This window comes from Anolis sagrei, chromosome 6, assembly GCF_037176765.1.
Source record: "Anolis sagrei isolate rAnoSag1 chromosome 6, rAnoSag1.mat, whole genome shotgun sequence".
Lineage (NCBI taxonomy): Eukaryota > Metazoa > Chordata > Lepidosauria > Squamata > Dactyloidae > Anolis > Anolis sagrei.
This window is the reverse complement of record NC_090026.1, coordinates 1,287,512-1,305,274: the sequence shown is the minus strand read 5'-3', so window position 1 is coordinate 1,305,274 and position 17,763 is coordinate 1,287,512. Positions and strand designations below refer to the sequence as shown.

Sequence of the window (17,763 nt, the reverse complement as noted above, 5' to 3'; positions counted from 1 at the left end):
CTCCTCCCATGAAGATAACCATCAAAGCCTTCCTGACAGATGGCCATCCATCCTCTGCTTCAGAGGAGGAGACTCCAAGGCAACTTGGAGATAATGGAGGAGGTGGCACATCAAGGGAAATGCAGCTTGGAAGAGATGAAAAGGCGATGCAGGAATACCTGGCTAATCTAAATGTGCCAGACAGGAAGATACCACCAAAGCCCTCCCGACAGATGCCCATCCAGCCTTGGCTGAAAAAGCTCCTCCTGAAAGCAAGGGGACTCCATTGGATTCTTAGATGGAATATTGATAGTGTGTGTGCTAATGGTGCATTGCTATGCGCCTGCCTTCTCCTCCCATGAAGAAAACCATCAAAGCCCTCCTGACAGATGGCCATCTCCCCTCTGCTTCAGAGGAGGAGACTCCAAGGCAACTTGGAGATAATAGAGGTGACGCATCAAGGTAAATGCAGCATGGAATAGATGAAAAGGCGATGCAGGAATACCTGGCTAATCTAAATGTGCCAGACAGGAAGATACCACCAAAGCCCTCCTGACAGATGCCCATCCAGCCTTGGCTGAAAAAGCTCCTCCTGAAAGCAAGGTTTCCCAGGTGGAATATTGATAGGAAGTGTGTGTGCTAATGGTGCATTGCTATGCGCCTGCCTTCTCCTCCCATGAAGAAAACCATCAGATACTACCAAAGCCCTCCCAACAGATGCCCATCCAGCCTTGGCTGAAAAAGCTCCTCCTGAAAGCAAGGTTTCCCAGGTGGAATATTGATAGGAAGTGTGTGTGCTAATGGTGCATTGCTATGCGCCTGCCTTCTCCTCCCATGAAGAAAACCATGAGATACCACCAAAGCCCTCCCAACAGATGCCCATCCAGCCTTGGTTGAAAAAGCTCCTCTTGAAAGCAAGGGACTCCATTGGATACCCAGGCAGAATAGTGATAGTGTGCGTGCTAATGGTGCATTGCTATGCGCCTGCCTTCTCTTCCCATGAAGAAAACCATCAAAGCCCTCCTGACAGATGGCCATCTAACCTCTGCTTCAGAGGAGGACACTCCAAGGCAATTTGGTGATAATGGAGGTGATGCATGAAGGGAAATGGAAGAGATGAAGAGGCGGTGCAGGAATACCTGGCTAATCTAAATGTGCCAGACAGGAAGATACCACCAAAGCCCTCCCGACAGATGCCCATCCACCCACCCTCCTAATTAAAGAAAGACACAGATGCATATTCATATAAAGAGCGTATAAAGAAAACAACCGGCCCTGTGTTTGTTTGAAACTGTTTTTTAATAGAGTGACCCCCCCCCCCAGGAGAACCCCCTCCTTCCGCGGCCCCTCCCCCCAAAAAATCAAAGCCCCTCCCTCTTATTTCTCAAGAATCTGTACATTTAAAAATACAAAAGTCCTTTACAGTAAAATCTCTTTCTCGCTCGGAGGAGCCGCAGCAGCAGCAGCAGCAGCACGATTTGGGGAGGGGGGAAAGGCTTTGGTCCGGGGAGGGGGGCTTCGGGGAAGAGGACCCCCATGGAAAACCCTCCCCCAAATAGATAGGACCCCAAACTATGAGAGAAATCCCAAGGTAAGTAGTGTTAGAATAGAAAGTTCCTTTTGGGGGGGGGGATGGCATCATTGGGGGGGTCTGCCCTTTTGTGGGGAGGGGTCTCTTCTGTTCCAAAGTGAACGACAAAGACCGGCAAAGACCACCTCCCTCGTCGCTCTCCTTCCTTGGCACGGAACCCAAAGTGCAAAAGTGTACGTGCGGGGAGGGGGGGGCGCTTGTGCAAAAAACAGGAACCAGGCTTTCTCTGAGTGTGTGCACACGTGCGTGCAAAAAATGCATTGCACACTTACTTGCACGACTCTGAATCCATCATCCAGCAAGACTTTTCTGATCAGGGTTGTGTGGAGAGGGCTTGCACTAATAACCGACCCCCTCCCCAAATTTTGCACCCCCAAAAAGGGGGTGCAAAAATGGCTGCGGACCCCCCCCCATAAGGAAGCCAAGGCCCTTTTGTTCGGACTCCCTTGCAAAAGACAGGCAATATGGACCTCTAGACCTCTGTAAGGGGGTCTTCTAAACAGAGGAAGCCCCCTCCCCAATTCAAGGGGTCACCCCTCCCCCCCCCCAATTCAATGTGACTCTCCTCCTCCCAAACTTGCAAAAGACAGGGAATATCTATAGACTTCTGGAAGGGGGTCTTTTAAACACAGTGAAAGCGAGAAGAGGAAGACCCCTCCCCAATTCGAGGGGTCACCCCCCCCCCATTCAACGAGACTCTCCTCCTCCCAAAGGTCACCTGCAAAAGGTCATCTGCAAAAGACAGGGAATCTGGACCGATGGGCTTTTGGAAGGGGGTCTTCTCAAAGTGGTAATGCCTAGAAGAGGAAGCCCCCTCCCCAATTTGAGGGGTCACCCCCCCCCCACAATTCAATGTGACTCTCCTCCTCCCAAACTTGCAAAAGACAGGGAATATCTATAGACTTCTGGAAGGGGGTCTTTTAAACACAGTGAAAGTGAGAAGAGGAAGACCCCTCCCCAATTTGAGGGGTCACCCCCCCCCCGCCATTCAATGTGACTCTCCTCCTCCCAAAGGTCACCTGCAACCCGCAAAAGACAGGGAATCTGGACCGATGGGCTTTTGGAAGGGGGTCTTCTCAAAGTGGTAATGCCTAGAAGAGGAAGCCCCCTCCCCAATTCAAGGGGTCACCCCCCCCCCCCAATTCAATGTCACTCTCCTCCTCCCAAACTTGCAAAAGACAGGGAATAACTATAGACTTCTGGAAGGGGGTCTTTTAAACACAGTGAAAGTGAGAAGAGGAAGCCCCCTCCCCAATTCGAGGGGTCACCCCCCCCCAAAAAAAAATTCATTGCAACTCTCCTCCTCCCAAAGGTTGCCTGCAAAAGGTCACCTGCAAAGACAGGGAATTTGGACCGATGGGCTTTTGGAAGGGGGTCTTCTCAAAGTGGTGATGCCTAGAAGAGAGAGACCCCTCCCCAATTTGAGGGGTCACCCCCCCCCCCCACAATTCAATGTTACTCTCCTCCTCCCTAACTTGCAAAAGACACGGAATATCTATAGATTTCTGGAAGGGGGGTCTTTGAAAGACAGTGAAAGCAAGAAGAGGAAGACCCCTCCCCAATTCGAGGGGTCACCCCCCCCCCCATTCAACGAGACTCTCCTCCTCCCAAAGGTCACCTGCAAAAGGTCACCTGCAAAAGACAGGGAATCTGGACTGATGGGCTTTTGGAAGGGGGTCTTCTCAAAGTGGTAATGCCTAGAAGAGGAAGCCCCCTCCCCAATTCAAGGGGTCAACCCCCCCCCCCCCCAATTCAATGTTACTCTCCTCCTCCCACACTTGCAAAAGACAGGGAATAACTATAGACTTCTGGAAGGGGGGTCTTTGAAAGACAGTGAAAGTGAGAAGAGGAAGACCCCTCCCCAATTCAAGGGGTCACCCCCCTCCCCCAAATGCGACTCTCCTCCCAAAGGTCACCTGCAAAAGACAGGGAATCTGGACTGATAGGCTTTCAGAAGGGGGTCTTCTCAAAGTGGTGGTGATGCCTAGAAGAGAGAGACCCCTCCCCAATTTGAGGGGTTGCCCCCTCCCCAATTTGAGGGGTCACCCCCCCCCCCATTCAATGTGACTCTCCTCCTCCCAAAGGTCACCTGCAAAAGACAGGGAATCTGGACCGATGGGCTTTTGGAAGGGGTCTTCTCAAAGTGGTAGTGATGCCTAGAAGAGAGAGACCCCTCCTCAATTTGAGGGGTCACCCCCCCCCCCCCCATTCAATGCGACTCTCCTCATCCCAAAGGTCACCTGCAAAAGACAGGGAATCTGGACTGATAGGTTTTAGGAAGGGGGTCTTCTCAAAGTGGTGGTGATGCCTAGAAGAGAGAGACCCCTCCCCAATTCAAGGGGTCACCCCCTCATTCAATGAGACCCTCCTCCTCCCAAAGGTCACCTGCAAAAGTCAGGGAATCTGGACCAATAGGCTTTTGGGAGGGGGTCTTCTCAAAGTGGTGGTGATGCCTAGAAGAGAGAGACCCCTCCCCAATTTGAGGGGTCACCCCCCCCCATTCAATGCGACTCTCTTCCTCCCAAAGGTCACCTGCAACCCGCACAAGACAGGGAATCTGGACTGATGGGCTTTTGGAAGGGGGTCTTCTCAAAGTGGTGGAGATGCCTAGAAGAGAGAGACCCCTCCCCAATTTGAGGGGTCACCCCCCCCCCATTCAATGCGACTCCCTTCCTCCCAAAGGTCACCTGCAACCCACAAAAGACAGGGAATCTGGACCGATGGGCTTTAGGAAGGGGGTCTTCTCAAAGTGGTGGTGATGCCTAGAAGAGGAAGCCCCCCTCCCCAATTTGAGGGGTCACCCCCCCCCCCTCAATGCGACTCTTCCTCCCAAAGGTCACCTGCAACCCGCAAAAGACAGGGAATCTGGACCGATAGGCTTTTGGGAGGGGGTCTTCCAAATAGTGGTGATGCCTAGAAGAGAGAGACCCCTCCCCAATTTGAGGGGTCACCCCCCCCCATTCAATGCGACTCTCTTCCTCCCAAAGGTCACCTGCAACCCGCAAAAGACAGGGAATCTGGACTGATAGGCTTTTGGGAGGGGGTCTTCTCAAAGTGGTGGCGATGCCGAGAAGAGGAAGCCCCCTCCCCAATTCGGTGGCTCACCGCCATTCCCGCCTTCCTTCCCTGAAAGGTTAAAAAAGACAGACTGGAAGCTGAGTGGTCAAAAGCAGAGCGGAAGGGAGGGTCCTGCTGGGGGTCTTTGGCCCTAGACCAGGAGGGGGCCCTCCGAGGGGGGCGGGGAGTGGGCCATGCTTCCGAAGGAGGGGGTCCCGGCGGAGGGGGAGGGGCGCAGGAGGGGGGTGCGCTCCGAGTCGGGGGCCCCTTCCCCTTCCTCTTCCTGCCCTCCTCCTCCTCCTCCTTCCTCTTCCTCGTCCTCTTCCTCCCTCCTCCGGCCGCCCGCTTGACCGTCCCCTCGGCCTCGGGCGCCACCGCTGTGTCCGTCGTCTTCGGCCTCAGAGTCCGAGTCCTGGGGGGAGCGCAGGACGCGCTGCTTGCAGACCGGGCAGGTCTTCTTGGTGCCGGTCAGCCACGGGTCCACGCACTTGCAGTGGTAGGCTGCCCAGAGGGAAAGAAAGAGGGAAATGGGGGGTCAGTATCTACTGGTCCACTGAGCCCTTACTTTTGGAGGGGACCCCCAAGGGCCATCCAGTCCAACCCCCTCCAAGGCAGGAATACACGAAACCATAACACATTTCCAGGAGAGTAATGACGTCAATATGCATTAGACGGGTGATGGAGCCCTTGCTTAGAACTTAAGCAAAAGACTTGCAGAAGGGACCCCCAAAGCCCATCCAGTCCAACCCCCCAAAGGCAGGAATGGCAGGAATGCTTTGAAACCATAACACATTTACAGGAGAGTAATCAATACGCATTCGACGGGCGATGGAGCCTTTGCTTAGAAGTTAAGCAAGAGACTTTTGGAGGGGACCCCCAAAGCCCATCTAGTCCAACCCCCTCGAAGTAAAACATCAATACAGTAAAACATCAATGAATATTGATGTATTACTCTCCTGTAAATGTTTTGTTTATTTATTTATTTACTATAATTTATTTATTTACTACTTATTTATTTACTATACAAATATAATAAACAAACAAACAAACAAACAAAAACATTTACAGGAGAGTAATGGCGTCAATATTCATGAGATGGGCGATGGAACCCATGCTTAGAACTTAAGCAAGAGACTTTTGGAGGGGACCCCCAAGGGGCATCCAGTCCAACCCCCTCGAAGGCAGGAATACATTAATCCATAAATGAATATGGATGTCCTTACTCTCCTGTAAATGGTTTTATTTATTTATTTACTTGCTATAATTTATTTATATACTTATTTATTTATTTATTTAGTATACAAATATAGAAAATAAATTTATTTATTTATTTTAATTTATTTCTTTACCATTTATTTACCATTATTTATATTTATTTATTTATTTATTATACAAATATAATAAATAAATAAATTTATTTACTTACTATAATTTATTTCTTTACTGCTTATTTATTTACTATACAAATATAGTAAATAAATAAATTTATTTACTGACTATAATTTTTTTTACTACTTACTTATTTATTTACTATACAAATTTATTTATTTACTTGCTATAATTTATTTATTTACTATTTATTTATTTACTATACAACTATAGTAAATAAATTTTTTATTTACTTGCTATAATTTATTTCTTTACTACTTATTTATTTATTTACTATACAAATATAGTAAACAAATAAATAAATAATTTGCAGGAGAGTAATGACGTCAATATTCATGAGATGGGCGATGGAGCCCTTGCTTTGAACTTAAGCCGGAGACTTGTGGAGGGGACCCCCAAAGGCCATCCAATCCAACCCCCTCAAAGGCAGGGGTGCTTTGAAACACCACTAAGGCATTTACAGGAATGTAATGGCATCAAGATCCCTTGGAAGCCCTTGCTTAGAACTCAAGGAAGAGACTTGTGGAGGGGAACCCCAAAGGTCATCTAGTCCAACTCCCTCAAAGGCGGGAATGCTTTTCGTCCATGAGGAAGACCACTAAGGTCTTTAGAGGAGAGGAAAGCCCCCCCCCCCCCCCCCCCAAATTGGAGGTCCTCCTCACCGTGAGAACAAGGCAGGATCCGCAGGCGCTCCCCGTCTTCGTACTCCTCCAGGCAAATGGCGCAGACGTCATACTCGTCCCCTGGGCAAAGAGAGAAGAGGAGGTGCAGAAAGGCATCAATGGGGGCCACATAGGGATGAATGGGGAAGAGGACTATATCTATAGCTGGATGGCCATCTGTTGGGGGGGATTGTATTGTGTCTTCCTTGATGGCAGAAGGAGGTTGGGCTGGATGGTCTTTGGGGCTCCCTTTCATCTCTAGAATCCTAGGATATATCTATCATATCTATCTATCTAGCCATCTCTCCCAATCACATCTATGGCTGGATGGCCATCTGTTGGGGGTGCTTTGTGCTTTTCCTTTATGGCAGAAAGAAGCTAGATGGCCTTTGGGGGTCCCACCTCTAGGATTCTATGATATATCTACTGTATATCGATCTATATCTCTACCTATCTATCATACCTATTTGTCTATCTCTCTCAATCATATGCATGGCTGGATGGCCATCTATTGGGAGGGCTTGTATTGTGTCTTCCTTGATGGCAGGAAGAGGTTGGGCTGGATGGCCTTTGGGGTTCCTCCCTTTGGGCTCTAGCATATTATGGTGTACCTATCATATATTGACCTCTATCTATCTATCTATCTATCTATCTATCTAATCTATTTATCTATCTCTCCCAATCATATCTACGGCTGGATGGCCATCTGTTGGGAGGGATTGTATTGTGTGTTGGGCTGGATGACCTTTGGGGGTCCCTTCCACCTCTTGCATACTATGATATATCTATCATATATTGATCTATGTATCTCTATCTATCATATCAATTTCTCTATCTCTCCCGATCATATGCATGGCTGGATGGCCATCTGTGGGGAAGGATTGTATGGTGTTGTAAGGGTGTTGGGCTGGATGGCCTTTGGGTTGGGCTTCTCCCCTTTGGGCTCTAGCATCCCATGCTGAGCACAAGCCAAGAGTGTGATGCAGCAGCAGCGACCAAGGCTCAAAGCGATGGCTCCTCTCGGCCTGGCTAGAGCGGGCTGGGCTGGATGACCTCTGGGTGCCCCTCTTGTAATGCTTCTAAAGGCATCTCCAGCACAGGATCTGCAAGCAGGGCCGAGCATGGGGAGAGGAGAGTGCTCCCTCCCTCCCGCCTCCTTCCTGCCCACTTCCTCCTCCCCTTCGGTGGTGGACAAAACAGGAAGCCCCCCCCCCCAAAGGCCCAGGAGGAAGCGGTCAGAAGAAGGAGAAGAAGAGAGCAGGGCCTTATAAGGCAAAGAGCGCAGCACACACACCGAGAGAGAGGCCCTTCCTGAGCCTCCGCCTGAGTCAGACCCAGAAAGGAAGAACCAGGCCAAGGCAGAGAAAGAAAGAAAGGAGGAAGAGGAAGGAAGGAAGGGCGCCCAGCCTGGCCCTCCTCTGGCCCCACATCCAGAGGGGGTGGACTGCATGGCCTTTGGGGACCCCATCCAAATACAGTGCAAGATATATACACACACTCTGCCAGGGAGACCAGTTTAGTCCCTGCTCTCGAGGCTTCAAAGCAGAGGCCGGGTGGCCATCTCTTGGGAGGGTTTTAATGGTGTCTTCCTGCATAGCAAAGGGTTGGGCTGGATGGCCTTTGGGGGACCCTTCCAACTCTAGTATATTATTATTATTATTATTATTATTATTATTATTTTTATTCCTGCATAGCAAAGGGTTGAACTGGATCCTATTATTATTATTATTAAGCAGAATGTGGATGGCTATCGATTAGGACGGATTGGATTGTGCCTTCCTGCCTGGCAGAAGGGTGGACTGGATGTCCTTTGGGGGGCCCTCCCAACTTAGCGAAGGAGTCCCTGCTGTTTTCTGCGCTGGAGAAGCATCTCGTGGTGGAACTCTTGGCACAACGCTCCTGCAGAGGAGGCTCCTGGCCAAGAAGGCCTTTCCTTCCTTCCTTCCTTCCTTCCTGGCTCACTCACAGGAGCAGGGATTCGAACCCGGCGCTTCCACCGCACACCCACAAGCCTCTCAAAATAGCTTCAGGGGAAAGTCACTTTTCAGGGTGCCATTCCGAGAGGAAAAGAAGGGCAACCTTCCCTCCCATCTCCTTCCCCTTGGATGTGTTCCTATCTCCTTGCCAAGGCGGCCCCGGGTTCGAATCCCGGCAATGTTTGAGAAGCCTTCTTTCTGCCCGAGGCCTCCTTGGACGCCCTTTGCTTGCTTTGGTTCTGCGCATTGCACGGAGGAGCCGGGTGTGTTTGGTTCTGGCTTCCAAATAGGTCAGGCCCCATTGCTTGTGGTTAACCCATGACGTCTGCTTCGGGCCAAGAGCACAGGGAAAAGGAGAACAAACAAGAACAAGAAAGAAAGAAAGATATATATATATATATATATATATATATATGCACGCGCGTGTTGTATTTTTAGCTGCTTCTTGCACCAAGTTTGGGCTTTTGGGGAACTGGTTTCATGTGCAGTTTAGAAACGTGTGTGTATGTGCATGCATTTATATATATGTGTGTGTGTGTGTTTGTATGCATATGTGTGTGTGTGTGTGTACATATATATATATATATATGTGTGTGTGTGTGTGTGTGTGTGTGTGTATATATATTACAGAATGCCGCATGTTTGGAATGTATAGCAATTGCAATGATGGTTGCAAAATGTTTTTCCGGAAAAAGGAATATGTGTGTGTGTGTGTGTGTGTGTGTGTGTATATATATCTCAGAATACAGGATGTTCGAAATGTATAGCAATTGCACTGATAGTTGCAAAATGTTTTTCCAAAAGGAATTCGTTTAATAAAAAATGATTAAACTCTGGAAAATGGAGTGTGTGTGTGTGTGTGTGTGTGTGTATATATATATCTCAGTATACAGGATGTTCAGAATGTATAGCAATTACAATGATGGTTGCAAAATGTTTTTTCCGGAAAAAGGAATTTGTGTATTTGTGTGTGTGTGTGTGTGTGTGTGTATGTGTGTGTGTGTGTGTGTGTGTGTGTGTGTGTATGTATGTATGTGTATATATATATATATATATATATATATATATATATCAGAATACAGGATGTTTGAAATGTATAGCAATTGCACCGATGGTTGCAAAATGTTTTTCCAAAAGGAATTCATTTAATAAAAAATGATTAAACTCTGGAAAAAGGAATGTGTGAATGTGTGTGTGTGTGTATATATATCTATCTATCAGTATACAGGATGTTCGAAATGTATAGCATTTGCAATGTGGTTGCAAAATGTCTTTCCAAAAGGAACTCATTTAATAAAAAATGATTAAACTCAGGAAAAAGGAATGCAATGTAATGCAATATATAGTACACTGCATGAGGTATAGGAATATATATTATTGTATATGTGTGTGTGTGTGTGTGTGTGTGTGTATATATCTTACTGAATGCAGTGTGTTTGGAACATATAGCAATTGCAAAATGTCTTTGAAAGAGGAATTACCGTAATTTAGTAAAAAAATATTAAATTCAGGAAAAAGAAACGTAATGTAATGCAATATATATTATTGTATGTGTATGTGCATTTGTGTGTGTATATATATATATATATAAACAGTATGCATTTTAGAAATGCAATGCCATATAATGAGATATATAAATACTATATATATATATATATATATATATATATATAAAAATATGCATTTTAGAAATTCAATGTCATGCAATGAGATATATAAATACTATATATATATATAAAATATGCATTTTAGAAATGCAATGTCATGTAACGAGATATATAAGTACTATATATATACATAATATGCATTTTAGAAATGCAATGTCATGTAATAAGATATATAAATACTATATATATACATAATATGCATTTTAGAAATGCAATATCACGTAATGAGATATAAATACTATATATATATATATATATATATATATATATATAAAATATGCACTTTAGAAATGCAATGTCATGCATTTCTATATATATGTATGTATTATACTATATATATGTATGTATTATACTATATATATGTATGTAAATACTATATATATGTATGTTACAGTATGCAATTTAGAAATATAATGTAATGAGATGTATAAATACATGTTACGCTGCAATTATTTCTGCATTAACATTATATTTCAGGACACCGTTTAGAAATGCAATGCAATGAGATGCATAAACAGGTGCGCAGATAGACATCTCACATTGCACTGCAATTATCTTTTGCATCACCTTCTATTGCAGCATGCAGTTTAGACATGCAATGTAAGGCAATATATACATATTTCCAAACTGCAGAACGAGCAGTAATGCGCATGTAAGTTTTGCAAAAGGAACGGCAGGGCATTTGGGTCTGGATCTAACCATCACAGCGTTTCAGAAACAGGACTGAGCAGGACATTTGGGTCTGGACTTGACCATTGCATTGTCACAAGGGAGGGGTGTCTGCATTGTAGTGTTACCCCACTTTGATCCCACTTCAATTGCTATGACTAAACCCAAAAGGAAGCTTGGGATTTGCAGTAGTGAGACTAAATGGTTTGCATGGTTGCACTGGATATAGAACAGGCCCTCCAGGTGTTTTGGACTTCAACTCCCACAATTCCCAACAGCCTATGCCTGATAGAAAGCCATGGCAGTCCAGGTGGGATGAACCTGCGTCAAGTGTGCAGTGCGGCTCCCTTTCCCCTCCTTTCTCTCTGCCGATTCTCTTGAGCATTGATGTGGTGGTGAACGCAGGCCTCCGCCCGACTTCCGAGGGAGCCGAAGCGGCGCACACACGGCAACCCACATCCGTACTCGGCCCCAGAAGTGACAACGTGGGAAGATCCGGGGCCGAGGCTGCAAAAGGTCTTCTTGGGGTCCCAAGTTTGGGGGAGAGTTTGGGTTTGCCTCCTCTCCTTTTGGCCCAGTTACAAAGCTGGGAAATGGGAAGGGACCCCCAAAGGACATCTAGTCTGGCCACACTCCGCACTCTCTTATGCACGCCCATTGCATTTGATATTTTATTTTGTTCCTTTGCGCTGTTTTATTGTACTTTTATGTTTTTCCTTATTTTATTGTGATGCTATTTTTGTCGTTCTGTATTTATTTTGCTGTAATGTATCACCGGGCTCGGCCTCATGTCAGCCGTCCCGAGTCCCCTTTTCGGGAGATGGTGGCAGGGTATAAATAAATAAGAAATTATTATTCTGTAAAACCTCAAGAGAATACGAAGTAGAAACTGAACCCTATCCCATGTTTCCCACCGACCCCTTTCTTTAAATGGGTGCATCATATAGGAAGGGACCCCCAAAGGCCATCTAGTCTGACCTCCATTTAGTACCATGAACCCACTCCCAAGACAAAGGCATCCAGCCTCACATTAGAAACCACAAAGAACTCCCAAGACCAACAGAAAATACTGGAAGGGTTTAGTGGGCATTGACCTTGGGAGTTGTAGTTCACCTCCATCCAGAGAGCATTGTGGACTCAAACAATGATGGATCTGGACCAAACTTGACACAAATACTCAATATCGCCAAATGTAAGTACTGGTGTAGTTTGGGGGAAATAGACCTTGTCATTTGGGAGTTGTAGTTGCTGGGATTTATAGTCCACCTACAATCAAAGAGCATTCTGAACTCCACCAGTGATAGAATTGGGCCAAACTTCTCACACAGAACTCCCATGACCAACAGAAAATACTGTGGCTGTTGTATGATTTTTGGGCTATATGGCCATGTTCTACAAGCATTCTCTCCTGACGTTTCGCCTGCATCTATGGCAAGCATCCTCAGAGATTGTCCCATGGCCATATAGCCCAAAAAACCTACAACAACCCAGTGATTCCAGCCATGAAAGCCTTCGACAATACAGAAAACACTGTGTTTCATGATGGTCATTGGTGATCCCTCTGACACCCCCTTGCGACCCCCTCCCCAGGGCTCCCGACCCTCAGGTTGAGAAACACTCTTCTACAGTTCATATATCCAAGTAGTCCCTGGGTTACAAACATCCAACCAACAAACGACTCAAAGTTAAGAATGGGGCTTCAACTACAAGAAGAGAGAGGACCCTCCCCCTCGGAAGGAATGGAAATTCACTCCGGGAAGAGTTATTTATTATCAAAGACTTTCATGGCCAGAATCACTGGGTTGTTGTAGGTTTTTTCGGGCTATATGGCCATGGTCTAGAGGCATTCTCTCCTGACGTTTCGCCTGCATCTATGGCAAGCATCTGAGGATGCTTGCCATAGATGCAGGCGAAACGTCAGGAGAGAATGCCTCTAGACCATGGCCATATAGCCCGAAAAAACTACAACAACCCAGTTATTTATTATGTTGTTAGTTCTGTTGTTTTATTTTATTGTATTTTGCTGTAACATAAGCTACCCTGAGTCCCCTTTGGGGAGATGGTGGTGGGGTATAAATAAAGTTTATTATGATTATTATGATTATTATTTTTCTTCCTGGGTGATCAATATCATTTCCTAATTGGTTCTATCACAAAAAAAACATGGGAAAAGTTTGCTAAACTGCAGAAACTTTGTCTTTGCACAAAGGAGGGGGGGAGGGAGATCACGCTGCAGGGTGTGCTTTGCGATAGTTTTGCAATGACTGTCTCAACCAATTCAATCTAGTTCGTGGCGGCCACAAAAACGAAGTTTCTGGAGTCGAACGAGTACAGGAAGTGGTTGAGCGCCCCTACAGCGCCCCCTGCTGGGCAAGAAGGGACAGAGAGAGAGAAAAAGGGGGTGGCGAGGGATGTTTGTGTTTTGGGGGCAAGTTCAAAAGAGGTTTTCTAACATTCTCATCAGCGGGTTGTTGTAAGTTTTTTCGGGCTATACGGCCATGTTCTGGAGGCATTCTCTCCTGACGTTTCGCCTACATCTATGGCAAGCATCCTCAGAGGTTGTGAGGTCTGTTTGAAGTAGGAAAAATGGGTTTGTATATCTGTGGAATGACCAGGGTGGGACAAAGGACCCCTGTCTGCTGGAGCTAGGTGTGAATGTTTCAACTGAACACCTTGATTAGCATATAATAGCACTGCAGACTACTTCAACCAAGGAAGTCAGCCATAGCGGAGCACCTGATGAACCAACCTGGACACAGCATATTATTTGAGAACACAGAAATGCTGGACCACTCTCACAACCACCATGTCAGGCTACACAGAGAAGTCACTGAAATCCATAAGCCTGTGGACAATTTCAACAGAAAGGAGGAAACCATGAAAATGAACAAAATCTGGCTACCAGTATTAAAAAACTCAAAAATTACAACAGCAAAACAATAGAGAGTAAACAATCAGGCACATCAATTCACTCTCAACAAGAGATTCCCCCCAGGCGCTTCCAGGCCATTGAATGCAAATCAAGGTGATCAGCTGAAACATTCCCACCTAGCTCCAGCAGACAAGAGTCCTTTGTCCCACCCTGGTCATTCCAGAGATATATAAACCTACTTTCCTAGTTCCAATAGACCTCACTACCTCTGAGGATGCTTGCCATAGATGCAGGCGAAACATCAGAAGAGAATGACTCTAGACCATGGCCATATAGCCTGAAAAAACCTACAACAACCCAGCGATTCTGGCCATGAAAGCCTTCGACAATACGATAACAGAAATGTTTACAATTTCACACAGATATATAAACCCATTTTCCTAATTCCAACAGACCTTCCAACCTCTGAGGATGCTTGCCATAGATGCAGGAGAAACGTCAGGAGAGAATGCCTCTAGACCATGGCCATATAGCCTGAAAAAACCTACAACAACCCAGCGATTCTGGCCATGAAAGCTTTCAACAATACATTCTCATCAGCATTTTGGGAGAAATAGGCGAGGACTTCCCTGACCGGCAGAGGAGTTGTTGGGTTGCAGCTCCCCTCATCTATTTATATTTATCGTATCAGGAGCGAACCAAGGGTATAGTTGTAATGTATTAACAAACACACAAACAAAACCCCACAAAGTTTGCAAACTTGGCCTGATGCTAAATGTCCTTTGAGTAGTAGCTGGCCACTTGGAGTGCCTCTGGGGTTGCCATAAGGAGGTCCTCCATGGTGCATGGGGCAAAAGTGCACAGAAGGGTCAGCTCTACATGGGGGGTCACTGCAGGAGGGTCACTGAGGACACCCCCTGCCTCCCTTAGACCTGACCCCTGTATATGAGGGTAACACTATGCAACACAATTTGTGTTCCTGGGCTATAAACATCATTTCCGCATGGGTCCAATCATCAAAACATGAGGAAAGTGTGTTGTAATGCACACTTTTGGTTTTGGCAGAAGGGACTTCATCCTGCAAGAGCACCTCTTGCTCTAGTTCAGTGGTTCTCAACCCGTGGGTCCCCAGATGTTTTTGCCCTACAACTCTCAGAAATCCCAGCCAGTTTACCACCTGTTAGGATTTCTGGGAGTTGAAGGCCAGAAACACCTGGGGACCCCAGGTTGAGAAACACTGGTCTAGTTGGTCAATGGGTATCTCACCATTGAGTCTCAACCACTTGCAACCTAGTTTGTGGCAGCCACAAAAATGAAGTGTCTGAAGCCAAACAAGTCCTTTCAAAGGAAGGACCGTACAACGAAAGAGGAAATAACACTTCCAAACAGGAACAGAAACATCTCCAGATGTTGCTACAGAGCGGAATACAGGGCAAACATCCTAACTTGGAGGCCGGATGCTAGAACTCCTGATGAGGAGGACTGGATGACAGGGAAGGAAGAAAGGAAGGAAGGAAGGAAGGAAGGAAGGAAGGAAGGAAGGAAGGAAGGAAAGCAGAAAGAAAGAGAAAAAGAAGGAAGGGTGAAAAGGAAGGATGGAAGGAGAAAGAGGGAGGGAGGAAAGGAGGGAGGGAACAGGGAAGGAAAGACAAAAGGGAAGGAAGGAAGGAAGGAAGGAAGGAAGGAAGGAAGGAAGAAAGAAAGAGAAAAAGAAGGAAGGGTGAAAGGGAAGGATGGAAGGAGAAAGAGGGAGGGAGGAAAGGAGGGAGGGAACAGGGAAGGAAAGACAAAAGGGAAGGAAGGAAGGAAGGAAGGAAGGAAGGGAGAAAGAAAGAGAAAAAGAAGGAAGGGTGAAAGGGAAGGATGGAAGGAGAAAGAGGGAGGGAGGAAAGGAGGGAGGGAACAGGGAAGGAAAGACAAAAGGGAGGGAAGGAAGGAAGGAAGGAAGGAAGGAAGGAAGGGAGAAAGAAAGAAAGAAAGAAAGAAAGAAAAAAAGAAAGAAAGAGGGAAGGAGGGAAAGATGAAAGGGTGGAAGGGAAGGATGGAAGGAGAAAGAGGAAGAGAAGGGAGGGAGGTAAGGAAGAAGGAAAGAGAGAAGGAAGGAAGGACAAAAGAGTAGAAGGGAAGGATGGATGGATGGAAGGAAAGAAAGATGAGTAAGGAAGGAAAGAGAAGAGAGGGAAGGAGGGAAGGAAGAAAGGGTGGAAGAGAAGGATGGATGGAAGGAAAGAAAGAAAGAAAGAAAAAAAGAAAGGAGAAAGAAAAGAGAGAAGGAAGTACAAAACGGTGGAAGGGAATGGAGGGAGGGAGAAAGAGGGAGGGGAGGGAGGAAAAAGAAGGAAGGAGTGACAAAAGGGGAGGGGAGAGTGAAGGGGAGGGAAGGAAAAAAAAGGAAAAGAAGGCAAGAGAAAGAGGAAGAGAAGGAAGGAAGGAAGGAAGGAAGGAAGGAAGGAAGGAAGGAGGGAAGAAGGGAGGGTTGGGATGGAAGGAAGGAAGGGACAAAAGAGTGGAAGGGAAGGGAGACAGGAGAAAGAGAGAGAGAGGGAAGGAAGGAAGGATGAAAGTGTGGAAGGGAAGGAGAAAGAGGGAGGGAAGGAGGAAGGAAAGAGAGAAGAAGGGAAAGGGTGGTGAGAGAGAAGAGGGCCTGCGAAAAGAGCCCAAGGGTCCGCATTTGGCCCCCAGGACTGATTTTGCCCGTACCTGCCTGGTGAAATAGGAAGAGCTGCACCCCAACCGCCTACCTAAGGTAAAGGTAGTCCCCTGACATTAAGTCCAGTTGTGTCTGACTCTAGGGCTTGGTGCTCATCTCCATTTCTAAGCCGAAGAGCCAGCGCTGTCCATAGACACCTCCAAGGTCATGTGGCCGGCATGACTGCATGGAGCGCCGTTACCTTCCCGCTGGAGCAGTACCTATTGATCTACTCACATTTGCATGTTTCCGAACTGCTAGGTTGGCAGAAGCTAGGGCTGGCAGCGGAAGCTCACGCTGCTCCCTGGAATCGAACCTGTGACCTTTTGGTCAACAAGCTCAGCAGCTCAGTGCTTTAACCCACTGCGCCACTGGCCAGGAAAGCCTGAGGAGGAGGGTGGTCCTGGCCCCCTTCCATCCTTGCCCTAAGCAAACCAATCAACCTGTACAGGAAGCCTGCCTATTTGGAGGCAGCAGGGGAGAGTTGCCCTTTCCTGCAATTGGGGAAAGACAAGGTTTTCTCGCTACTTCGCGATTCGCTTTTAGCAGACTCGCTGTTTCACGGGTTTTTGAATATATTAATATAAAATATATAATATTTACGTCCAGTGCAGGCCGGGGACCATGAGGCGGGTAAGGAAGTGCAGGTAAGAAAATAATATATAAAATAATGTATAAATATTGTATAAATATTGAATTAATATGGCGCCCCTACTTTGCGGATTTTCACTTATCGCGGGGGTTCCTGGAACAGAACCTGAGCCATAAGTGAGGGAACACAGTACATCTTTTACCGTTTGGGAGAGTAATTGTATTTAGGCCAAAGCCAGGTGCTGCCAGGGTTATCGGGGACCCCCCTCCACCCCCCCCCCGGCTCACCTTTCCTGTACTTGTGGATGGGGATCTTCTTCAGCTGCTCCTTCGAGAGGCGGTTCCTCCGCATCCGCTTCCGGTGCTGGACGCAGCGCACAATCTGAGGAGAGGGGAACAAGGGGCGCATCAGGGGACTCATTCCCCACATTCACTTCCACAACACACGCTTTTTATATGAAGCCAAGGCACAAACAGGCGTATGTTATTCCACTTTGGCTCTGCTTTCGGCACAAGCCCTGACGGCCCATCTAGACACACCTCGCTCCCAAAGACCAGCCAGGGAGTCAAACAGGGAGGATTTGCACCACTGACTTTGGATCAGAGACATTGGTGTGCTTC

The 17,763-nt window shown here is 46.8% G+C and overlaps 1 protein-coding gene across 1 annotated transcript in view; it reads right to left on the bottom strand.

Annotated features, from left to right (window-relative positions):
• Window positions 1-1,257: 1,257 nt before the first annotated feature.
• Window positions 1,258-17,763, bottom strand: part of RNF167 (ring finger protein 167) — a 49,896-nt gene continuing 33,390 nt past the window's right edge. Inside the window, exons 8-10 of the mRNA XM_060779788.2 lie at window positions 17,431-17,524; window positions 6,679-6,759; window positions 1,258-5,128 (exon numbers count right to left, since the gene is read on the bottom strand). Coding sequence (XP_060635771.2) covers window positions 4,779-5,128; window positions 6,679-6,759; window positions 17,431-17,524 — 525 coding nt within the window. The 3' untranslated portion in view covers window positions 1,258-4,778. The remainder of the gene's footprint in view (window positions 5,129-6,678; window positions 6,760-17,430; window positions 17,525-17,763) is intronic.